Raw genomic sequence first — 25,908 nt, forward strand, 5'->3', positions numbered from 1 at the left:
GTGGGGTCTCAAGCAAGGATCCAGCAAACCTGCTTCACACTGCCCATGGCCATTTCCAAAACACAAGACCATGTTTCAAACTCAATAACCCTCTCTTTCCTGCATTTCTTATACTCCACAATACCAGGTAGGTTACCAATTTGTTAATTTCAGGGGAATAAAGTAGACTTTGAAGAACAGGACACTCCTTGAGCACTCAGACCCCTTCAAAAGAGTGGACATTTTTTTTTTTCTGTTGTCCCAGTGCAGGTCAGCTGGCCCAATCTCAAAGGTTGTAATCTCTCAATTACAACTGAACAGGCAACAGCCATTTTCAGCCTAAAGATTTCTTTCTGTGCCATATCCCTCTGCTCACACCAGTTCATTTCTAGGCAAAGAAACCTGCACAATGTCTCGGGACACAGGCATAAGAGCAAGCTTCTCACAAAAACTGCTAGCCCAGTCCAAGCAAAGCTCTTTCTCACCCTCATAAGCCAAACGTCACAGTCCATAGTTCTTACTGCATTTCAGGTCTTTCAACTCTGACCAGAATAGTCTATCAAACTGTACTTACAAGGCTTCTCTTAGGGCAAGGGTTCAAATTCTTCCACATTCTTCTTGAAAATTATCTGCAAAAGGCCAAAGCCACACAGTCAGGTGTCCAACAGTAATCCCACTCCTCGGTACCACTTTACTGTTGCAGCCAGGTTCACATTGCTGGTAGAAATCACCCAACCAAGAGTAGGTTTATTTTGGCTTATGGGCTTGAGGGGAAGCTCCACAATGGCAAGGAAAATTGACAGCATGAGCAGAGGGTAGACCCCTGACCTACATAAGGTGGACGATAGCAACAGGACAGTATGCCAAACACTGGCATGGGGAAACTGGCTATAACACCCATAAGCCTGCCCCCAACAATACACTGCCTCCAGGAGGCATTAATTCCCAAATCCCTATCAGCTGGGAACCTATCATTTAGAACCCCTAAGTTTATGGGGGACACCTGAATCAAACCACCACAAGGAGAAAAAGATGATGACATCAAATTGAAAGAGAGACTAATGGAGAGATGGATAAGATACGATGGAGAGCAAAGTTATAAAGGAGAAAGTGTGGGAGGGGAAGGAAATAACATGGTTTGTTGTCTGTAAGTATAGAAGTTGTCAATAATATACATACACACACAAACACACACACACACACACACACATATATATATATCTAATTTAAAATTTCCTCTTTAACTCCTCTCTTATCAAGAAAAAATAATTTAATCATGGATCAGAACCTGCATATCCATAGCTTATTTCCTATGTTTCAAGATAATCAAATTTATTTGTAGCATTAAACAATCAATTTCAGCTTATTACTGAGATAATTTTGGAAAATCCTGAAGTTAAACTTCACCTGCATTGTGACCAGTTTGAAGTAAATTCCTCTCTCTTTCATGAGTTCATCATGATTTCCCTTCTCCACAATGACTCCATCACCAAAGCCAGCAATGGCATCAACGTTGCACACTGTAGACAAGCGATGAGCTATCACAATGGTGGTCCTACCTTCTCTGGCCTGATGAGAGAAATCTGACTTTCGGTATATGAATAATTCTATGTTAAACTTATTCATTCAACATCTGTTTATTGAACAATAATACTTTAAACTCTGTCAAACAAAGCTACAGAAAATAGACTCTCACTGCAATAAATGTACACTCATTTGGCATGTGATTATAGTAAACATAAACACTAATAGCATATTTGCATATTAATATTATGTACATTTCTAAGTATTCCATTTAATATACATCTATAAGCCTAAATTTGCAGTAATAATCAGGGGTTTATAAAAGCAACAAAACTCCACAGCCAGGCACTGGTCAATCAAAACACACACACAAGCCTGGGTGCTATACAGGCATAAACCAATTTGTGATCGCTCCTATGAATTGTAAGAGTCTGCATCTCACAGAGCCACTTGGGTTATCCTGACACAAATATGAGGCAGCAAAGCTTAGATTTCAATGTCATGTTGACCTGAACTTGAATTCTAGTTCTGCCATTTATATACTCCAAGCATCTATTCAAGTATTAATTTATGTGAGGCTCAGTTAATTCATCTGTAAAGTTGGTATAATAACAGTCTTAGTGTAGTTATGATGACTACATGGTGAAAGCTCATAAAATACTGAGCACTTTGACATACACAGAAGTGCTTAGGAAGCTAGTATGGCAGTGCAAACCTGTAAGCCAAACACATGAGGGGTGAAGGCAGGAAGAGCATATGCTTGGAGCTAGCTTGGCCTATACTATAAGATGCTATCTCACAAAACCAAAAATTTAAATTGTATGAAAAGAAAGGAAGGAAGTTAGTAATGGAGGGAGGGAGTGCAGGAGGGAGGCTAATAAATGGTACTCATTTCTTGGTAGAATAATTATAGAAAACTTCAAGATCTTTTAAAATATTTTTAAATACCCAATCTAATTTCCATTTTAACATGAATAAGAGAAAGATGATTAGAATTTGTCTGATTTTTTTTTACCTTTGTAACTTCCTAATTCTTATTTTTTTTCTCACTCTATTTCTCTCAGATAACAAAGCAATAAAGATACATATTCACACAACAATATCAGTGTCAAGCTGGAAAACCAGAAGTGGAGTACTTTGCAAAATTACTTGAGGTGAGAAACATTCAGTGGTAGTAACTAGAAAGTAGAGAAAATATGAATGACTTTTGGATATTTTTGTGACAAAGAGGACATGTAAAACTGCCTCCTAAAATACCATAAAGAAAAACATTTTCTGATTGTGTGTATGCACAATGTGTTTGTGCATGTGAATGTGGGCACATCATGGAGTGTGTGTGGAGGTCAGAAGACAACCTCAAATGTCTGCCCTTGTCTTTCACCTTGTTTTTGAAAGACAGTCTTTCATGTTGATTGCTGCATTCTCCAGGCTAGCTTTGGGATACTTCTGTCTCAAATTATCATTAGGTCTACACAAGAGGCTTTACATGGGTTCTGGGACTCTGGGTCATCAGGCTTGTGCAATAAGCACTTTTCCCACTGCATCAGCTTCCCAGCCCAAGAAAAACATTTTAAAAAGTTGCTTAATTTTTAAAAAATATTTTATTTTAGTTATTTATTAGAGAGAGAGAGAGAACATGGGCATACCAGGGCCTCAAGCCACTGCAAATGAACTCCAGACACAAGCACCACCTTGTGCATCTGGCTAACATGGGTTCTGGGGAATTGAACCCAGGTCTATAGGTTTTGCAAGCAAGCACCTTAACCCCTAAGCCATCTCTCCAACCCTAAAAGTTTTTTTTTTTTTAATTGACAATCTGATACATAGTCTCATTGTGGAATAAGAAACGCAGTTGTGATATAACATGTAAAAAATCAAGGGGGGGGTGGCGAGGGATGGCTTAGCACTTAAGGCATTTGCCTGCAAAGCCAAAGGACCCAGGTTCAATTCCTCAGGACCCACATTAGCCAGATGCATAAGGGGGCTCGTGTGTCTGGAGTTCATTTGCAGTGGCTGGAGGCCTGGCACATCCATTCTATCTCTCTCTTTCTCTGTCAAATAAATAAGTAAATAAAAATAAAATATTAAAAAAATCAAAGTGGAAAAATCAGCTACATGTAATTCTATGTGCCTGAATTTTAGTTCACAAAATGATGGTTAGCCAATCTCCCTCTCTCGACAATGGACTAAATGCTCTAACAGGGCATTTGAGAAAATAACAATGTTGTTTTATTAGAGAGAGAAAACTCAGTGTAAATATGGGCTCATCTTTGATATGTACAGTGACAGCTCAACCCAGGCGGCATTTATTTTCTTTGGAATTAATGTGGACTTTAGATTGATTTTCCTTTTATTTTTGACAATGTTGCAAACTCTCAAATTTGAATAACAGTTATTCCTGTGGATAATTTTTCAATATCATAAAAAATTAATTTTAACTTGTGTTTATTTTTCTAATTGTTTAATTAAAAATATTTGCAACTGTCTTCATAAGAAATGTACTCATTGGCACTTAAAAATCAGAGAAATAAAAATTGCATAAGAAAACAAATAAACAAAAAAGATTTAGGAAGCCTAATTTTTTTGTTAAAGGGTAAAAGAATTACCTAGAAGCTATCAGATGTTTCTTCTATGTCAAGAGTAAGAAAAATAGTGGGATATTATTTATATCATACATCAGATCTCTGAAAGTATAGATCACAGACCTTATCCAGGGCTGCCTGAACAACTGCTTCACTCTCTGTGTCCAGGGCTGACGTGGCCTCATCCAGCAGGAGGATCTTGGGGTTGCGAACCAGGGCACGGGCAATAGCAATTCTCTGTTTCTGTCCACCACTCAGCTGGGCCCCTCTCTCTCCCACCAGGGTGTCAATTTTCTATACCAGAAAACAGACAGGTTTACTAGAGCAACATAGCCCCTGAGTTCACATTTCTAATCCCATCAAGCACCCATGACTCATCAGTAGTCATTCTAGTCCAGTTCTTTTTTATTTTATTATGTTATCTTTTAGAGAACGACAGAGAGCAAGGGAGGGAGAGAGAGAATTGGTGTGCCAGGGTCTTAGCCACTGCCATCAAACGCCAGATGCTTCCTCTACCTAGTGGGCATGTGCGCCCTTGCACTTGCCTCCCTTTTGGCATCTGGCTTACATGGGATCTATAGAGTCTAACATGGATCCTTAGGCTTCACTGGAAAGCACTTTAACTGCTAAACCATCTCTCTAGCCCTCCAGTTCTTTAAGATCCAGCAACAACCAACTCCAATTTGAAAACTCTATCTACCACTATCTAGGAGCATATACTGTTAATAGGCTTAACTTGCAGCCAAGCAGGCAAGATGGATGAAACTCATCAAATAACTATGATTTAGCATCCCTTGTGCAGATATCACTGTATGTAATGCACCTGTGTGTGCACATGTTGATGACGTCATTGTGTTGAGTGTGCCTGTGTATACGCTCCCTATATAAGCACTGTGACTGAAATAAAGAGCTCAGCTCTGCCCTATCATATTTGGTATTGTAACAGGGGTCTGAAAATGTGTATTCCATGCACCTTCTTCCAGTTGGGCTCACCATTTTCATGAATTCCCCTGGAGCTGCCCACTCCTGACACACTACTTGCTAGGGTTAGAGCTTTAACATCCACAATAAATTTGATTTCCCTTTTAAGCAGGCTTTTCCAACTTATGGGAGTTTCCTCACTTTGTGTGGACTATATTAGGCCAGAGTTCTCTCTTCTCTGAGCTCTAGAATGAGGGGTGAGGAACTCACATGAGGTAGTTTCATAATGAAGTCATAGGCATTGGCTTCCTTGACAGCTTTCTCAATCTCATCCATGGTGACATTTTCACGACCATAGCGAATGTTTTCAGCTATCGTGGTGCCAAACAGCACAGGTTCCTGACTCACCACACCGATAATTTCCCTCAGATACCTTACATTTATGGTCCGAATGTCCTGACCATCAATACTGACCTGAAATAAAGCATAAGTGTGAATTTCATAATCTGTACTTAGAATCACAGTATGAGAATGGTAACTTCTGACAGCTCCATGTCTAACTCACCACACCCTCTGTGGGGTCATAAAGCCTCTGCAGCAGCTGGACAGTTGTGCTTTTCCCACAGCCACTGTTCCCAACCAGGGCTACTGTCTGCCCACTCTGCACCTTCAGGTTGAGTCCCTTCAGGATCTACCAGAACAAGGGAGGAGTCAATGGTAATCTCCATACACAGAGATGCATGAAGGTTCTATGGACTGATGACCCAATAGCAAGCTTTATTGTATACATAACATATTTTGTTCTGCAATCTCTTAGAGAATTAGAAGCTCTTCAACTGATTAATTTTTAATCTCTGATTTGTCAGCTATCACCATACCTGAACTTCTTTTCGGGATGGGTAGCTGAAGTGAACATTTTTGAATTCCAAATTTCCCTTAATATTATGTGGTTTATGCCCCTTCTTCGAGAAGCTGTCAATGCTTGGCTCCTACAGAAAAGTATTTTTTAATATATGTTTTTTTAAATTTATGTATTTGAGAGAGAAAAGGAGAGAATGGGAATGCCAGGATGACCAGCCACTGCAAATGAACTCCAGATGCGTGCACTCCCTTATGCATCTGGCTTACACGGGTCCTGGAGAACTGAACCAGGATCCTCTGGCTTTGCAGGCAAATGCCTTAACCACTAAGCAATCTCTCCAGCCCCCAGAAAAGTATTTAAGGAGATCAATAGGTTTCAATAACCACTTTATAGTGACGCTTTATGGAGAGTTATTATTGTGAAAATAAAACTGACTCAACTGAAAAATCTTTTATGTAGATGGATCAGTGGGCAGGTCAGTCAGACTTACATTATCAATTATCCTGAAGATTTCATAAGCTGCTCCTCTTGCATTTGAAAATGCTTCAATATATGGAGATGTGTGCCCAATACTAAATGTCCCCATTAATATAGAAAAGAAGACCTAGGATGGAAACATAAACCATAGAATTACTTTTTGCTTACCACAATAGAATAATTTTGTGCTCACCACAATTTTTTTCTCATATTTCCTTTTTTAAATAAAAAACCAATTGCATTTTAAATTATTCAGGCAATAAGAATATTGGGTATTAAAGATATTTAAGTTTATAACTAAGAGATTAAAATTTAAATTCCCCCTAAAATATTGAATGAATATATAGATGGCAATCATCTAGAGTTATGCCCACCACAATGCATGCATATGTCAAAATAGCACATTATACTATACAAAACTCATTGATGATTTGTCAATTAAAATAAGGTTTTTAAAAATTATGCATTTATTTGTATGTGAATGTGTGTGTGTGTGTGTGTGTGTGTGTGTGTGTGTGTGTGTGTGTGCGCACATGGGTGCATGCCAAGGTCTACTCTGTCACTGAAAAAAAAAAATTTCAAATACTTGCACCACTTATTGTGTCTGGCCTATATTAGCAGCTCAGAAATTGAACGCAGACAAGTAGGTTTTGCAAGCAAATACCTTTAACTGATGAGCCATCTCCCTTTCCCCTAAAACAGAACTTTTAAAATGAAAATTTTTCTTTTAAATATATCTTAATATGTTTGGTTCTTGCCTTTTTTAATTTTTAATTTTAATTAATTTTATTTTTATTTGAGAGAGAGAGGTAGAGAAGAAAAAGAGAGAATGGCTGCACTAGGGCCTTCAGCCACTGTAAACTAACTCCAGACACATGTACCACCTTGTGTATCTGGATTATGTGGGTCTTGGAGAATCAAACCTGAGTTCTTTGGCTTTGCAGGCAAGTGCCTTAACTGCTTAGCCATCTCTCCAGCTATACTTAATATGTTTGAAACGCAGGCTTAGTCTTACTTACTCTGTAAGACAACGATGAAAGGCCATCCTATTAAACAGAGAATGTTTTTTTGATTTCTTCAAAAGTTAAGCAGAAGGGTAAAATGTAAATAAACAGAATAAGGAAAATCAAAAGATTGGCATCTAAGTCCTGGAGTACTACTATATGTCATCAAGATACTCTTAGAATCTTTTGCCTTTAATTTTGTCACATGCAAAAATAGGTAAGACATGATGGTTCTCTGCAGTTGTCATATCAAATGAAGCTGCTGACACAACTGCTTTGTAAATTAGAAAGCAAACACCTAGGGTATGACTCTTTATCAATCTGAGTCAGGGAGCTTTGCTAGTGATATTATATTCATTGTTACACTTTATAAGAACACAGAAAGTTAGGGCAACTACTTCTTGTTACAGCTATTTGCTAGAAGAGGTACAAAGGCCTGAAGAGTTTAGACATCTGCTACAAACCATAATGCCATCAAATCCTGCACTCACAATTTTGGATGCCACCTGCTTGTAAAATTGATTTGTGCTCAGTGAACATTGTGTTTATATTGCTTATCCAAAGTTGGGGACGTAGCTCAGAGGTAGATGTGAATGACTATCATGTTTTGAGGCCCAGGGTTCTATCTTCAGGAAAGAGAAGGATTTGGGGAGACAGAGAAAGTAGAATGAGAAGAGGAAGAGAAACTGTTCATCTATATCATAGTAAGCAGACACATCTTATTACAACCTAGGTCCTCTGCATTATTACTACTCTAAAAATAAACTTTTAAAAAATAATTATTAAATTATTATATTTGTTTAGGAAAGTACAAAACAAAGGGAAGGAAAATGAATACACCCACATGGTCTGAAGAGCCCATGTAGCCCAAAAAGAAATATGAAAAGAGATTTGAAGAGAAAGTACAAAGAGTGCCTGCCAGGTGGAGGGCCGAGAGCCCACGTGGGGGTAAGAGGGGTCTCCGCTAGTATTGTCCTAGCAGGCCAAGAGGATGGAAGCTTACCAGACCCTCAAATCCCAGAAATAGGCCCCCAAACCCTGATAAATATATTATAACCTTGTGTTGGTGGGCCCTACCTTCTGGCTCAGGTGAGCCGTAGTGAGAATTGATTGGTTTGGACTAGGGGCTGGCTCATGAAGAGGCCATGACACTGAACTGGGGCTGAACTTATCCAACCACAACGTCAGGATTAGATTTAAATGAAAATAAACTTTTGGGGTCAAATATATTCATAAACAAATAGCCTCACAAACATTAGATGAGAAAATAGTTTGAGGTAATTACTACATATATGTTACATGTAAAATATATGTATTTGAATTCTGAGAAACAGAATTGTTTGCCAGGATTGGTAGTATATACCTATAATCTCAAATTTTAGAATCTTGCAGAAGGATCATAGATGTAAGGCTATACTAGGCTACTTAGCAAAACTGGTCATAACAGAAGAGAGGAAACTAAAGTCATTCACAACATGTGACCTGTCACCAGTCAGTATACTTTTTCCTCACTAAGAAAAAATAAATTTAAAAAAAATAGAGTGAACCCTCTTTTAAAAGTTAAATTAATTTTTTGCTTATGTGTGTGTGCACATGTGCATACATATATGTAACGTTGTATGTGGTATGCACATATACATGCCTTTGTAGTGCTCCAGGGGCCAGCATCAGGGGCTGCTCCTCTGTGGTGGCCAGAGTGGTACTTACAGTGAACCTGTCCATCACTTCTCTGCTTGGTCTTATATTGAGTTGAAGTATCCTTTTACTGATTCCCGATACCCAGGTCTTTGTTTCCCTGCCAGACTTATAGGTACACATGACCATTCCCAACTATTTTACAAGAGATCTGGAGATTTGAACTTGGGCAGTGTCAGGACCCTAAGGCCCTCATGCTTGTGTAGAAAACATACTTAACTTCAGAGCCATCTCTCCAGTCCCAGAGTGAACAACAGAGTAAGGTTGGTTTGTGAATTATTTCATTGTTATAAATGAATGAAAACATTAAAGGCTAAGGTTTCTGTACCTGTATACAGCATTACTATGTATAAAACCTCTAATTACAGCAGGCCATGGTGGCACACACCTTTAATCCCAGCACTCAGGAGGCAGAGGTAGGAGGATCAATGTGAGTTCGAGGCCACCCTGAGACTACGTCATGAATTCCAGGTCAGCCTGAACTAGAGTGAGACCCTGCCTTGAAAACAAATAAACAAACAAAACCCCTCTAATTAGAAGTTTCTTTTGTGGAGTGTAACAATTTATATTTTCACAATTTTGTAAGCTGCATCAGTTGCCATTCATTAAAAAGATTTGAAAAAAAGTTAAATTGGAATCTCAAGGTAGTTTTAATTTTCATTTCCCTGATGGCTAAGGATGTAGAACACTTTTTTGGATACTATATGACATTTGTGTTTCTTCTGGTGAGAACACTCTATTTAGTTCCATATCCCATCTTTTAATTGGATTGTTTGATTTCTTATTGTCCTGTTTCTTGAGCTCTTTGTATATTCTGGATATTAATCCTCTGTCAGATGTGTAGCTGGCAAAGATTTTCTCCCGTTCTGTAGGTTGTCTCTTTGCTCTATTCACAGTGCCCTTTGCTGTACAAAGCTTTGTAATTTCATGAGATCCCAGTGGTTGATTAGTGGCTTTATTTCCTGAGCAATTGGGGTTATATTCAGAAAGTCATTACCGATGCCAATATGTTGAAGGGTTTCCCATACCTTTTCCTTGAGCAATTTCAGAGTTTCAGGTCTGATATTAAGGTCCTTGATCTACTTGGATTTGATTCTTATACATGGAGAAAGACAAGGGTCTATTTTTATCCTTGTACATATATATATTGTTGAAGACATCACATGCCTGAGCAGCAAAGTTACTGAGAAATCAAGCTGGTGCTGAGCAGAAAACTTTCTCCCTGTAGACAAGCCAACTGAAAGCTGGAAAAAGATGCACTGTATGCAGCCTTCTGGGAGACAGAAGTCATCAGTGGTGAAAACAGTGGACACTGGAAGCCTCAGGTTTGGCCAAGCAGGCCAAATGACTGAATGAGCGCAATAGTGGCATGTCTGCTCTGGGGGAAACCAGCTGCTTTCTAATTGGACTGAAGGCCCACTCTATGGGAGGGAATACATGCCTGGTACTTAAAACCTAATCAAAAGCCTATGGTAGGGGAGGTCATAAGCCTTAGGGGTATAAAGCCTGTTTCTGTCTCGATAAATCCATACATTACTATCACCAAATTGTCCTGAAAGCACTATACTTAATGTTCATACTCATATATTAATGTTACTCTCACTTTTGGTTAGAGAAGCTTCTCTTTTCAGATGGTGATGACCACTGGGATGTCCCAAAAGGCAACATAGTGCTGAGAAGAAAAGATCAAGGAGTGTCCAGCACTGAAACATCTCACACCCTCCAAGGCTCAGGGTGCATTGCAGAAGAGGTGGTGGAAAGGATGTAAGAGCCAAAGGAAGGGTACCACTCCTTATATGCAACTCTCTGGATAGAAATTGGCCTCAATAGCCATGACCTCGCAGTGCCTAGCAATACTTAAGAGAAAAAGATGATGACATCACATTTAAAAAGGGACTAATGGAGAGAGGGAAGGGATATGATAGCGAGCAAAGTTATGAAGAGGAAGGTGGGGGACGGGAGGGAAATACCATGGTTTATTGCCTGTAAGTATAGAAGTTGTCAATATATGTATATGTATGTATATATACTTTTTTTTAAAGAAAGTTAAAGTGTATATTTTGTCTGTTATTTTATGAATAGTAATCAGAAAGAAGTGAAACATTAAGCAACAAGTTTGAGAAAAGGAAGCAATCTCATCACAACAAAGATTATGCTAGAGAAATTAGTAATGTTAGTATTATCTAGAGTACAGAAACACTGTAAGATTCAGAAAGTCAACAAAATCGAGCAACTGATTTTTTCTAGTCTTTAACTCAGCAACATACTCATCTCCTTGAAGTATTCAATAGCCATTCCAAGCACATTCTTCTAATATCAAGTTGATACCACTTGATTAAACTGGCACTTTAATGATTCATTTTATAACTCATGTTTTACTTACAGTGAGAACTTGTCCAATAGAATATTCATTGGAGAAGACCAAGGAGGTCCCAAACCAGAATGCCAGAGCATATGATGCATAGACTAGTAGGTAAGCAGCACCTATTGAAATGTTGGCTGTGACAGCTTTCTTAATACCAATAATTTTAGCTTCTTCTAAATTTTTATTGTACCTATGAGGAAAAGAATCATTACATTTACTATAAACCTTAGTAAAACATGCCAGTGTAGCATGATGTTTACTGGGTAGCTAGAATGCATCCAGCCTTGAGGTATACAAGTATTTTCTTCTTTTATTCCTACATGCAACTTATGATGTTTTATTAATACTTTGCTCACTTCTTATAGAAGAAATTGATGCTTATAGAGAGTAAGTTATTTGTGTATAATCTCCTAGAAAGATCCTTCTATGGCCCTAGCACAAGTGAAATAATTGGGCCGCAGAGATGGCTTAGTCATTAAAGTGCTTGCCTGTGAAGCCTAAGGACCCAGGTACTATTCTCCAGTACCGATAAACAAGATGGCACAGGCTTCTGGAGTTTGTTTGCAGTGGTGAGAGGCCCTAGTGCACCCATTCTCTCTCCTTTTATCTGCTTCTTTCTATCTCTCTCAAATAAATAATTTAATTTTTTTAAAAAGTAAAATAACTAAAATATTTAGCAAATGTCCAGATCATGTACTATTTTATACACAGGATAAACATGGATGTATATAGTAGCCATTCTTGTAACCCTCCACTAAGGGACTAAAGAAATACAATGCAAACATTAGCATTTGTAAAATATTGTTATTATTAAGCATATGAGAGGACTTGTCAATGTTGCCAGTAGCTACTTAAGAGCAAAGAATAGGGATGGGGCTCTGTAAGTAAAAGTGTTTGTTATACAAACATGGTGACTGGAATTCAATCCCTAGCACCCACAGAAAAAGCTGAGTATGGCATCACCTGTCTACAAATCCCAGCCCTAAGCTGGGTAGAGACTTCAAAGTAAGCAGTGTCCTGTTTGGTTTTTGCAGTCTTCTGTGTGAAAGCTTCTCTTTTCATGCAGTTGCAAGTCTTACAAGAAGAGGGAGTGATACATGCCAGTTGGAGGATATATTTGGAGAAACAAAGTGCTGAGAGTCATTGGGGGTATTCTGTAGGGAGGAATGTAACCAGTGCTTTGAGAAGTGATGTGAGGAAAGCCAAATGAAATACGGTGGAATGTTGCCACTAGGCTGAGTGAGACCTGAGGGATGAGAAAAGGCATCCCATGGTGGGGGAGGGATGGAATGGCTGGGAAAAAGAGTTTGAAATTTCCTGAGGTGGTAAAGCTGTGTTCTCTGGGTGATATCACAAGGTTGGATATAACAGGAGAATAACTGGGCCTCACTGGGCAACAAGTCTGACTGAAAACTACGAGTTTAGTGAGAGATTTTGTCTCAAAGAAAGAAAATAAAAGAGGGGGACCCCTGACATTTTTCTCTGGCCTCCATAGGGCATGCAGATCTGCACACACATGTGCATACTCTATATGTACACTATACACAGACAATAAAAAACTAAAATAACAAGGAAATATTTCTGATTAAGTAAACAGAAATCAATGCAAACAAAGATATGTTTGAAAGGCACATAAGAGAGAAGCATATATTAAAATATAAAGTAACCAAAATTTTTCTAAATGTAATTATGTCCATTTATAGTTCTGGTTAAATTTCCAATCCAAGGGAGCTAAATTACTCCTCCTCTTGCTATTTTGAACAGAAAGTCAGACTAAGACTAATGGTGGATGTAGTGGAGAGGAAGGAACGAACTAGAAAGAAAACTAAAGGGCTATGTTTGAGAATGATTGTGTCAATTCTACTACCCAGCTGAATCCAAAGTCTGGAAACTTCTCAACCTTCTCCTGCCCTCACTTCTTGATCAGGCCCTAATCCCTCTCCCTGGAGCATTGCATCAGCCTGTCCACTGGTCTGATCCCACTCAGTCATCAGACCCCTTACATAGAAAAATGATTCTGAAAATATAAGGAGAATGGCCATTTGTGTTTCACACCTTCAGACAGTTGGCCATGCCCTTGGAATGAAACCCAACTTCTTCATATCCCACAAGTTTTCCACAGCCTTGTCTCTATCTACCACAATACCTTCTCTCAAGTGAGTCCCAATTACATGACCTTGTGATGTAATCCAGAGCACACACAATTGCCACCTCGGGAAATTTTGAACACGTTTACTCAGCCATCATCCCTCCCTCAGTATGAGATGCCTTTTCTCATTCCTCAGGTCTCAGTCCAGAGGAAACCTAATATAAAATTTAAGTTTGCTTTCCTCAGATTACTTTTTAGAGCACTGCTTACATTCCTCTCTAACGAATACACTGATGGGGCTGGAGAGATGGGTTAGTGGTTAAGGTACTTGCCTGTGATGCTTAAGGACCCAAGTTTGATTCCCTGGTACACGTGTAAGCCAGATGCACAAGGTGGCACATGCATCTGGAGTTCATTTGCACTGGCTAGAGATCCTGGTGTGCCCATTTTCTCTATATATACCTACTTCTTTCTCTCTCTCAAAATAAAATTTAAATTTAAAAAAGAATACCCTCGTGACTCTTAGGACTTAATTTTTTAAAATATATTTTTATTTATTTATTGGAGAATAAATAGACATATAGATGATAGATATGGACAGACAGAGAGAAAGAATGGGCATGCCAAGGCCTCCAGCTACTGAAAACAAACTCCAGACACATGTGCCACCTTGTGCATCTGGCTTAAGTGGGTCCCAAGGAATCTAATCTGGGTCCTTTGGCTTTGCAGGCAAGTGCCTTAACTGCTAAGCCATCTCTCCAGCCCTTAGTACTTTATTTTTTTTCTCCAAATACATCCTCTAACTTGCATGCATCATTCCTTCTTCTTGTTAGAAGTGAAACTGAATGAGAAGAGGAACTTTCACACAAAAGTTTGTGAAAACCAAGCAGGACACTGCTTACCTTGAAGGCAGACATTAGAGGGATACAGTTAGCCTAACAATGTCTCCAGAATATTAGCAGTGATGTAATAAAGCCATTAAATAATATAAAGAAACATATTTATATTGGAAAACTTCTGTATAATAAACATAGATGCAATGACACATAATTTAACATTTCTAGCAACTTGGAAAAGAACTCAAACCTCTGAAGTTCTTTGTTTTGTCCTCCAAATGCGATCACAGTTTTAATGGCTGCTAAGACTTCCTCTGCTACTGCTCCAGCTTTTGCATATGCTGAGAGTTCTTTAGTAGTAAATGAAGACAATACCTGTCAAAATGCAACCTCATATCACTTAAAATTTTAACTTTATAATTTACGAATTAAAAATAAATTGATATAGAAGTTCTGTTTGTATGCTAATGCATATAAAAACAAAATCTTTAGATGGTTTTTGTCCTGACATTTCACCTGCTAAATCACTCTGTATGTCATATCTACATGATCAGTAGTGACTTCCCCTATCCTGATGCTTCTGGATTTTGAAAGTGATCATAAATGTCCATTTGTCATGGAGGCTCTCTTCATTTTACGTGCTCCAACTAGATGAATTCTTCTACTACTACTCTAGGTTCACTGATTCTATCATTTTCATTTGCATAGATTGACCTTCTCCAGTGTGCTCATATTTCTGTTGTATCTCTGAGCTCTCAATGTCATTTTGTTTCTTTCAGTAGTTCCCATTTTGTGGCTGGCATTTTCTATTGGCTCAAAAGAACTGATCATTAGTGAAGCATCTTCATGATAGTTGTTTAAAAATTGTAGACAGATAATTCCTATATCTGATTTACCTCAGTGTTTGGGCCAGTTTTCATACACATGGCAATTTTCTTGGTCCTATGTAAGACAACCATTTCCTATTGCATTCTGGACATTTTGTCTGTTATGTTAGTAAACTGATGGCTATTTAAGCCTTGGATTTAGAATGCAGTCAACCTCTTTAGGACAACATGCTATTGGTCTACATTTATAATCTGTAGCTCCAGTAGCTATTTAATATTTGAGTCTTCATGGTATTATTTTGGTCACTTGGTTTATCTGGTGCTGCTGGAGGCCCTATTGGCCCTGACTTCAGCCTCTAGAATAAATGGAAGAGGTTCCACCTGGACAGAGTGCCAAGCATCTCTTGTTAGAGGAAGTGTGGTGTTTTACTACCAGTGCCTTATACCCGTGTGTCCTTGTAGTGTATCTGGGTCAGGCAGAGGGTCTTGGACTGAGTTTCTTGCTGTACCTGAGGCCCATCCTATTCTTCCTGCTGAATTTGGTGTGTTGGAGTTGGAGAAGAAAGCCTTAAGCTCACAAAGAAACACAGGATTTACAAACTAGGGCATATATCTTTGTAAAAATGTTTGAGCTGGGCATGGTGATGCACATCTTTCATTATAGCATTTGAGAGGCAGGGGTAGGAGAATCATTTTGAGTTCAGGGCCAGCCTGCAACTACATACTGAATTCTAGGTGAGCCTGAGCTAGAATGAGACCCACCTCAAAAAAATGTTTGATAATCAGAGCACTTAAATGTGCTATAAATAATATCAAAAGATTAGCAGAGTAGAGATTAAAATGCAATTGCCAGAAGGTGGCCTAGCACTGTCTAAGTAAATATATAGCATCTAAAATGATGCATTATTATTATTATTTGTATATCTGTGTGGTGTATATGAATGTATGTGAATGTGTGTTTTGCATGTGTGTGGGTACCTATGTGTGTTTGTGGGCTAGGGGGTGATTTTGCATGCTTTCTTCAATCATTCTCCATCTTATATATATTTTTTTAATTTTTTATTTATTTATTTGAGAGCGACAGACACAGAGAGAAAGACAGATAGAGGGAGAGAGAGAGAATGGGCACGCCAGGGCTTCCAGCCTCTGCAAACGAACTCCAGACGCGTGCGCCCCCTTGTGCATCTGGCTAACGTGGGACCTGGGGAACCGAGCCTCGAACCGGGGTCCTTAGGCTTCACAGGCAAGCGCTTAACCGCTAAGCCATCTCTCCAGCCCTCCATCTTATATTTATTAAGGCAGGGCCACACTCATTTGAACCAGGGAGTTTGCCAGTGAAGTTAATCCAGGTAGCCAGCAGGTCTCACAAGCAGGAGGATTATAGGTGACTACCATGCCTGCCCTATGGCTTTTACATGGGAGCTAGGGATCAGACCTCCAGTCCTCTTACTTGAGCCAATTAAAATAAGCTTTTAACCACTAAGCAATCTCCCCAGCTAATAATAACTATTTATTAAAATATTAAGTTATAATCTGTTATCTTCACCTAGGTACAATAAATTCAAATACATTTTTAAAGATTTTCATTCAAGATGAAAATTTAGCACCTAACTTGCTCAATGCTCTACTAAACAGAAAAATCAACCAAGAAAAAGAAGCTTTCACTACATGTTTCAGCAAACTGATAACCAGGAAGAGCATTTCAGCCTATGTTACTCTGAGTAGCATAGTAATAATCTTTAGAATTTCAGTTTCTTTCTTTGTAAGATGAGATAATACCTTGCAAAAAATAAAGAATGTATCTGCTCAATAAATTGTAGTTGCTATTTGGACAAAACAGCATACATTTCACAAGAGATATTTGCTATATTTTCTTAATACATAGGGGCTGTTTTATTTTGCATTAGGCTTCCTTTGGTTGGCCTTCCATTATTTCTATCTTTTCTACATAAATTTGTAGCACCTTCTATACATTATTTGGAAGCCAGTAGAAACTGTGCACTGGGCCAGACTCTCCATTGCATATCTACTTATATGTTAAATCAGTTTATCAAATGAATGACATGCCCACACATACAGAAAAAATTCAGTTTTACAAAGTCATTGGATGCATGTGTACAGAGATAGGGAGGGTTACTTTTACTACTGCCACTTCATGATTGATAAAAAGAATGTTGACTAAGGATTTAGAAGTATCTAGGACTAGCATGTATCTATTTTTCCCCAAATTTTGTTATAGCTATGATTTTGTAAATTCATAAACAGAACCAGGTAAATGATGAAAATACCTACAAAATCCTTTTTTTTTAAATATCTTTATATATATATATATTTTAATTATTTATTTATTTATTTGAGAGCGACAGACACAGAGAGAAAGACAGATAGAGGGAGAGAGAGAGAATGGGCGTGCCAGGGCTTCCAGTCTCTGCAAACGAACTCCAGATGCGTGCGCCCCCTTGTGCACCTGGCTAACGTGGGACCTGGGGAACCGAGCTTCGAACCGGGGTCCTTAGGCTTCACAGGCAAGCGCTTAACCGCTAAGCCATCTCGCCAGCCCACAAAATCCTTTATAAAGTAAATAAAACCCTAAAATTCCACAGCTTAAACTGAAAATGCTAATTGAATGAGATAAGTCTTGTTCACTGAACTTGAGTCTCTACTTGCTATGTGGATATTTATTATCTACTTCAGAACACAGATGTTTCCATTTCACAGTATCATTTCTATGAAAACATATGGTGTGATTTAAGCTTTTTCCTTCTTTCTCACATTTTTTCCATATAATTACATGGCCAAGACTCTGGCGTCATGGCAGGGGTAGTGCTCAATGAGGATAGATCAGCTTATCCTGATGACTTGTTGTTGTAATGTGGTATCATGTGTGTGTGGTGGTGCCGCATAAGCTGGCCTGTGGAAAGAAGCACTTCCCTACAATGGCCAGAGTGGAACTTTGGGTGCCACACTCCTTGACTGGTTTTGTTTTGAGCCAGAATTTCAGATTCTGGAGTTTGTGGGGATCCAACAATTCTCAGGCCTCTGTTCTCCTGCAGGACTGGGGTGACAGGCTCATGTGGCCACACCCAGCTGTTTATTTGAGGTCTGGAGATTTGAACTCTAGTGGTATCAGATCCCTTAGGTGTTCATGCTTTCATAGGAAGTAAACTTAATCTCTGAGCCATACCTGCAGCCATATCCTACTAATTTTTACAAAAGGTTCACAAGAAAGTATCAAACCCACAACCAGAGATACTTTGGTTAAAAAACCCTTTAATGCAGTCGTGGGAGGAATTTAAAAATGTGGATTCATTGGGCTAACCTACCTTTGCCCACATAGCAGATGACAGTCCAATAACAGGGCTGATGGCCAAAATTACAAGGGTTAACTTCCAGCCACTTATAAATCCCACTATAAAACCAGCAAGAAATGTTGTAATTGACTGAAAGAACATTCCAATTTTCTCACCAATTCCATCACTAATTCTGGAGACATCACTAAAAACAAACAAACAAACAAACAAACAAACAAAACAGGTAGTATTAGAACCAAGTAGACTATATCCCAGAGATTCAGGGGTGGTTCAACATGCACAAATCAATAAATATAATGCATTAAATGGACTGAAGGACAAAAATCACATGATCATCTCATTGATGAAAAAAAAGCATTTGACAAAATCCAACATCCCTTCATGGTAAAAGTCCTACAGAGACTGGGAATAGAAGGAACATATCTCAATATAATAAACACTATTTATGACAAGCCTACAGCCAACAAAATACTAAATGGAGAAAAACTTGAAGCTTTTCCACTAAAATCAGGAATAAGAAAACGATGTCCACTGTCCCCACTTTTATTTAATATAGTACTGGACGTCTTAGCCATAGAATAAGGCAAGAGACACACATACAAGGGATACAAATTGGAAAGGAAGAGATCAAGTTATCATTATTTGCAGATGACATGATTCTACACATAAAGCACCCTAAAGACTCTACCGGCAAACTGTTAGAGCTGATAAACACTTATAGCCATGTAGCAGGATACAAAATAAACACACAGAATTCAGTCACCTTTCTACATGCTAACAACAAACACAGAGAGGATGAAATCAGAGAATCATTCCCATTCACAATTGCATCAAAAAAAAAAAAAAATAAAGTACCTTGGAATAAACCCAACCAAGGAAGTGAAAGATCTCTACAATGAAAACTTTAAAACACTCAAGTGAGAAATTGCAGAAAACACTAGAAAATGAAAAAACATGCTTTGTTCTTGGATCAGAAGAATCAATAATGTGAAAATGGCAATCTTACCAAAGGCATCTCTACATTTAATGCAATCGCCATCAAAATTCCAATGGCATTCTTTGCAGAAATAGAAAAAAACAATCCAAAAATTCATTTGGAAGCATAAAAAACTCTCAAATACCTAAAACAATTTTGAGCAACAAAAATAAGGCTGGTGCTATCACCAAACTTGATTTTAATCTATACTACAATACCATAGTAAAAAACAACAACAACAACAAAAAAAAAAAAACAGCATGGTACTGGCACAAAAACAGATATGTAGATTAATGGAACAGAATAGAGGACCCAGATGTAAGTCTGTATAGCTACAGCCACCTGATCTTTGACAAAAATGCCAAAAATACTCATTGGAGAAAAGACAGCCTCTTCAGCAAATGGTGCTGGGAAAACTAGATATGTATCAGTAGAAGAATGAAAATAGATCCTCATCTCTCTCCATGTACAAGAATTAAGTCCACATGGATCAAAGACCTTAATATCAGACCTGAAACTCTGAAACTACTGGGGGAAAATGTATGGGAAACCTTTCAACATGTTGGTCTTGGCAAAGACTTTCTGAATATAACCCCAATTGCTCAGACAATAAAACCACAGATTAGCTGCTGGGACTTCATGAAATTACAAAGCTTTTATATAGCAAAAGACACTGTGAATAGAACAAAGTGGGAACCTACAGAATGTAAGAAAATCTTTGCCAACTCTAAATATGATAAATGATTAATATCTAGGGTATACAAAGAACTTAAAAAGTTAAATAACAAGAAATCAAGCAACCCAATTAAAAAATGGGCTATGGAACTAAATAGAGAGTTCTCAAAAGAAGAAATACAGATGGCATATAAACATCTAAAAAATGTTCTACATCCTTAGCCATCAGGGAAATTCAGATTAAAACTACGTTGTGATTCCATTCTCACTCCTGTCAGATTGGCTACCATCATGAAAACAAATGACCATAAATGCTGGTGAGGATGTGGAAAAAGAGGAACGCTTCTCTACTAGTAGGAATACAATCTGTACCAGCCATTGTGAAATCAGTGTGGAGGTTCCTGAGATAGCTAAAAACAGATTTGCCATATGATCCAGCTATAGCACTCCTAGGCATATATCCTAAGGACTCATCTCACTACCTTAGAGGTACTTGCTCAACCATGTTTATTGCCTTTCTATTCACAATAGCTAGGAAATGGAACCAGCCTAGATGTCCCTCACCTGATGAGTGGAGAATAAAGATGTGGCACATTTACACAATGGAATTCTACTCAGTGGTAAAGAAAAATGAAGTTATGAAATTTGCAGGAAAATGGATGGATCTGGAAAGGATTATACTAAGTGAGGTAACCCAGGCCCAGAAATCCAAGCACCACATGTTCTCTCTCATATGTGTATCCTATCTACAAATGATTGGATTTCTGTGTGAGTAGGAAGAAAATTCAGTAGCAGAGGTCAGTAAGCTATAAAGGAGATGTAAAGGGAATAGAAAGAGAGGGAGGGGTGACTTAATAGTATGGTGTTGTATATATGTAAGTAAAAGAACAGAATTAATGGGGGTGAAAAGGCCTAAGTGAGGTCAGGGGAAGAGATTGAGCAAAGAAAAGGTGGAGGGAGTACTAATCAAAATCTAAGAGGATATAAATAAGTCATATGGAAATCTACTTTTTTGGACAATGGAACACTCAGGAGCCATAGATTGTTACTAGAAATTTTCATTACCAGGGATGAGATGCCTTCCAGTGAGTTGTTGGCCAGGAAAGTTCCTGATGCCCCCAAAACATTACAGGCCATTGCTGAGGCCCTTGGCTTCCTAGGAATATATGGTAACACTCTACTGCTGAAGACTTCACATACTTGGGCTACAAGATCACTGAGAAATCCTGCTGGAGCTGACTTAAAACCTCCTCCATGTATACCAGCTATCAGAAAGCTGGAAGAAGCCATTCTACATGCAGTTCAATGGGAGAAAGAGAACTCAACAGTGAAGATAGGTGAACACTGCAAGCCTTACATTTGGCCAGCCAGGCCAAATGAGTCAATGGGTGTAATAGTGGCACAATCATTATGGGAAAAACCAACTGCCCTCTAATTTGACTGGAGGCCCACTCCATGGGAGGAAATACAGTCCTGATACTTAAAACCTACAACAGGGGTATTCATGAGCCCTAGGGGTATAATGTCTGCTGATGTCTGGCTAAATGTATATACTATGCTCACCAAACTGCCCAGTAAGCACTTCATGTTCATACCCATATATGAATGCTACCCTCACTTTTGATTACAGAAATTTCTCTTTTCAGATGGCAGTGACCTTGGGATGACTCAGAAGGCACCATGGTGCTGAAAAGAAGTGCTCAGCACTGAAATACTTCAATCACACCTTCTATGGCTCAGGGTCCATTGCAAAAGAGGTGGCAGAAAGAATGTACAAGCCAAAGGAAGAGTAGGATTCCTTACAACATGCCCCTCCAGACACAAAATGGCCTGGATATCCATGACCTCACAGTGTCTGACACTACCTACACAAGACCATCATAATAGGAAGAAAAGATCATGACATCAAAATAAAAGAAAGAGTGATTGAGAGGGGGAGAGAATACAATGGAGAGTGGAATTTTAAAGGGGAAAGTGGGGGGGTGGGAGAGAATTACCATGGGTATTGTTTGCAATCATATAAGTTATCAATAAAAATAAAAATTTTTAAATAAGATTTTTGAAATGTCATAATTACAAAGCTAGAACTTTTCTCTTGAGTTGAGTTTTGGTATGTTCTGTTGAATGTGAGGAAATTAATGTCTAAGTTCTTTGTATAGTCTGTTTGGTTTTTGAAAGAAGGTACAAGTTATTTGTTTTTAGTGGGAAATTCATCATTAATAGTAACCTATGCTACATTGAGCCTCAAAAAATGGACATGGTGTGCTCAAGAACTTTCACTGTAGAAGTTTCAAATGGCTCAGAAATGTCTCCAGGGAGCATCATTGTTGCTCCACTGCATGGTACTGCCGGGCACAGTTTCTTGTGCTGGCCCATCCAATCCCTTATTCAGTGTCAGTCATGCAGGGCTTCTTATGTCTTGCCAGGAACTGAGAACAAAAAGCTGCACAAGTTATGGTTGCTGCTCTCAAGGAATTTGCTTTTCCTAGAGATGCAGTAGCATTTCTGGCAGATCTGATCCTACCTATTTCACACCATGAACAGCAAGACCACATCTGAATTCAACATAAAACTAAGTACTTACTCAGTGAGCCGGGTGTTAAGCTCTCTAACATCATGCACATCAAACCAGCCTATCTCTTGCTTCATGATAGCATGGAAAAACTGCTGCCTTATTTTGTGTATTTGTCTTCTGGCTGCCAGGCACCAGAATGAAACCTGAATGTAAGCAGCAATAAGCACACCAGCACCAATTCCAGTGTAATAGTAGGCATACCTGAAAGACAAGAGCACTGTTCATACCCTGCATTCTAATCAACGTCCCTCTCCAACCACATAACTTAGTCTTACATATTCAGTTATCTGGGTATCTTGCCATCCTTAACGACTAATTCAGGATGCAATTCACCTACATCAGTGCCAACACAGAGAAATGATTAATAATAGTTTATCCTTTGGTGCAAACCTCAGCTCTTCACTTAACTATGCAGTCAGGCAATCTAATTAACCTGCTAAGCCTCTGTTTTCTAACTGGCAAAATGGGGTTAAGAACTGTAATGTAGTGATGTGTGAAATGTACTTGGCCAGTGCTTCACACATAATAAGTACTTAGAGACTGTCAGTGATTGTGAAAAACTGCCTGGCATATTGCACTCATATAAGCAGTATCACTGTAGTCCTGTCTTCTTTTATTACACCAGCACCAATTGATGAGCCCCTTTAGGTTGCCCCTGCCTGTTGAGCGAGGGAAAGAAGCAATAGAAGTTTCCTAAAAGAGGAACCAAGAGGTAGTTCCTGATCGTTTCAACTATTAGTTTGGCAAAGTTTTGATGGTGTCAACTGAAAATTAATACTAGTGTCCAAATGGACATTATGAGCTATCTTAAAATGTTATGTAAATCAAATTTTTATGTTATAAAAGTTCTCTACTTGCTATATTTCAACAAAGAATGTGTTCCATGGAGAAGCTGCAAAAAAAGACTATGCAACAAACAGTTCATGCTTAATGTTTCAGAAATCATATTAACAAGTCATATCCTAGGTAGACCTTGGAGTTTTCAGTACATTTTTTAGAGATGTACTAAAAACACTAACTTTTCGTTAATATGTGAGCCAATAATTAATGTTATCCAAGTATTAATGATATAGCAAGGGAAATTCCATTTCACAGTGTAATTTATACTTTAGGAAACTTTAATGTGTTCCTTGTTATTATTCATTTATTTACTTACTTAGATACTTTTTAGTTTTTTTTTTAGAGCAAACCTCAGCTCTTCACTTAACTATGCAATCAGGCAATCTAACCTGCTAAGCCTCTGTTTTCTAATTGGTAAAATGGGGTTAAGAACTGTAATGTAGTGATGTGTGAAATGTACTTGGCCAGTGCTTCATACATAATAAGTACTTAGAGACTGTCAGTGATTGTGAAAAACTGTCCAGTCCCGGCTGGCCTTGATTTCATAATTATAGTGCCTCTGTCTTCCCAGTACTGATATGTGCCACCATGCTCAGCACCTATAATTTGTTTTAAATAATAAGACATTGTGTTTTGGTAGGAATAGTGGTTCATGGATATAATCCTGTCACTCAGAAGGCTGAGGCAAGAGAATTACCACACGTTCAAGACCAGCCTGGGCTACATAAGTGGATGAGAATGAGTCCTAACATCAAAAACACATTGTGATTTTCTCAGTATAAAAATCAATGCCTCTAGATAATAATATTTAGACATATTTAATTTTTGTCTTTCAAAGATAATCAGGTGTTTCCACTTTCTTCAAAACTATCACATCATTTATAGAATAATGTGGAATCATTGTTGCCTGATTCACTGACATAAAATACTTTTATATGTTAAAAGATAGTCTGGGGAGCAAGATTCAAGGTATGTAAATCACAAATGAAGCATTTCCTCAAAGTGAGTTAAGATTGAAAGGACTCTATTTCTTCTTGAATGCTTTGTTTCATTGTTTATAATTCGGTGATGAGGTAAACAAAATTTCCTACTTGCAGACCTTATCATCCTATCATGACTGAAAACAGCAAGAATGTATATTATCAATTAGAAAGTCACTGAAAAGGATTCTTTGTTCAACTATAGTTTAAAAGGTAACTTTAAACTGATTTCATTGTATGTGCAGTTCATATTTGCTAATGCATATCTAGGTCCAATTTAAGCTTAGCCATAACTTTATATAACTTATGCAGGCAATTTTGTTTTAAAAAATCAATATTGTATCCTCAAAAATTAACAATCATTCTCCTTAAAACTTCAAATTATATTACAGTAAAGCAAACTTTTATACATTTCTACAACTAGATTAAAGGTTAATGAAATAATGGTTAGGGAAATATGTAATTACATGGTCATGTTTTCTTCCAGATGGCTGGAGATCTGTGTACTGTTGGTTTCACCTAGACCACCACAAAATAAATGCATATCATTTAAAATAAGTACAAAAATGTAAATCAAACTCACTTTGATTACTAAATTGTGAAAAAAGAGGTCCAGATGACTTAATCTCAGTTATGTATAAATGCTCTGACACCCACTCAGCCACTTCTTGCTGGCTCTGTACACAGAGGCTAGATGTTGAGGTGCTTCTTTGCATGAAGAAACCCACATATACCACATATAAACACTACCACACACACAGTGCTCAGGTATATATTTAAAATCTCACACATTTCTCAAACTTATTTTTACTTAAAATCATCATAAAGAATATGTAAAAACATTGGTGAGCATCACCCAATATTAGGAAACACCAGTATTCTGGACCAAATACATGAGAAACTCCTTCATAACTTTGACCACACCCACACACATATACATACCGAAAATCTCTCTTTTCAACATTTTATGCACATATTATCAAATTTTCTTTTATGTATGTATACATACACATATCCAAATACACATACTGTGTTAGAGACAGAATCTTGGGCTGGATTAGTGATTAAAAGTGCTTGCTTACACAGCCTGCTGGTCTGGGTACAATTCCTCCATATCCAGGTAAAGCCAGATGCACAAAATCATGCATGCATCTGGAGTTCATTAGCAGTAGTAAAAGGCCCTGTCATGCCTATCCCCACCCCTACCTCTTGTCCTAAATAAAAATATATTTTAAAGAGAAAGAAAAAGAATTGTAATCTTTATTCATGGCCAAGTTTTAGTTGTTTCCAATATTTCGTGTTACAAATAATGCTGCATTGGGCTGGGGGCATAGCTCTGTGAGAATATGTTTGCCTAGCAGGTGTGAGGCCCTGGGTTTGATCCCAGCAT

At 38.1% G+C, this 25,908-nt stretch overlaps 1 protein-coding gene across 14 annotated transcripts in view; it reads right to left on the reverse strand.

The window, feature by feature from the left end:
- The window catches only part of LOC101595257 (multidrug resistance protein 2-like), a 114,326-nt gene that overhangs the window by 76,528 nt on the left and 11,890 nt on the right, over positions 1–25,908 (reverse strand). For 11 of the 14 annotated variants that reach the window (XM_045160420.1, XM_045160426.1, XM_004662293.2 and 8 more), the window contains 11 exons: positions 24,986–25,037; positions 22,708–22,899; positions 18,485–18,656; positions 14,585–14,709; positions 11,428–11,599; positions 6,359–6,472; positions 5,885–5,995; positions 5,572–5,697; positions 5,277–5,480; positions 4,209–4,379; positions 1,387–1,548 (listed from right to left, as the gene is read on the reverse strand). In XM_045160420.1, coding sequence (XP_045016355.1) covers positions 1,387–1,548; positions 4,209–4,379; positions 5,277–5,480; positions 5,572–5,697; positions 5,885–5,995; positions 6,359–6,472; positions 11,428–11,599; positions 14,585–14,709; positions 18,485–18,656; positions 22,708–22,899; positions 24,986–25,037 — 1,601 coding nt within the window. Of the gene's footprint in view, positions 1–553; positions 603–1,386; positions 1,549–4,208; positions 4,380–5,276; positions 5,481–5,571; positions 5,698–5,884; positions 5,996–6,358; positions 6,473–11,427; positions 11,600–14,584; positions 14,710–18,484; positions 18,657–22,707; positions 22,900–24,985; positions 25,038–25,908 lie in introns of those variants that run through there. The other 3 variants (XM_045160428.1, XM_045160423.1, XM_045160429.1) reach the window with 3 other exon arrangements.

This window comes from Jaculus jaculus, chromosome 10 (genome assembly GCF_020740685.1).
Source record: "Jaculus jaculus isolate mJacJac1 chromosome 10, mJacJac1.mat.Y.cur, whole genome shotgun sequence".
Lineage (NCBI taxonomy): Eukaryota > Metazoa > Chordata > Mammalia > Rodentia > Dipodidae > Jaculus > Jaculus jaculus.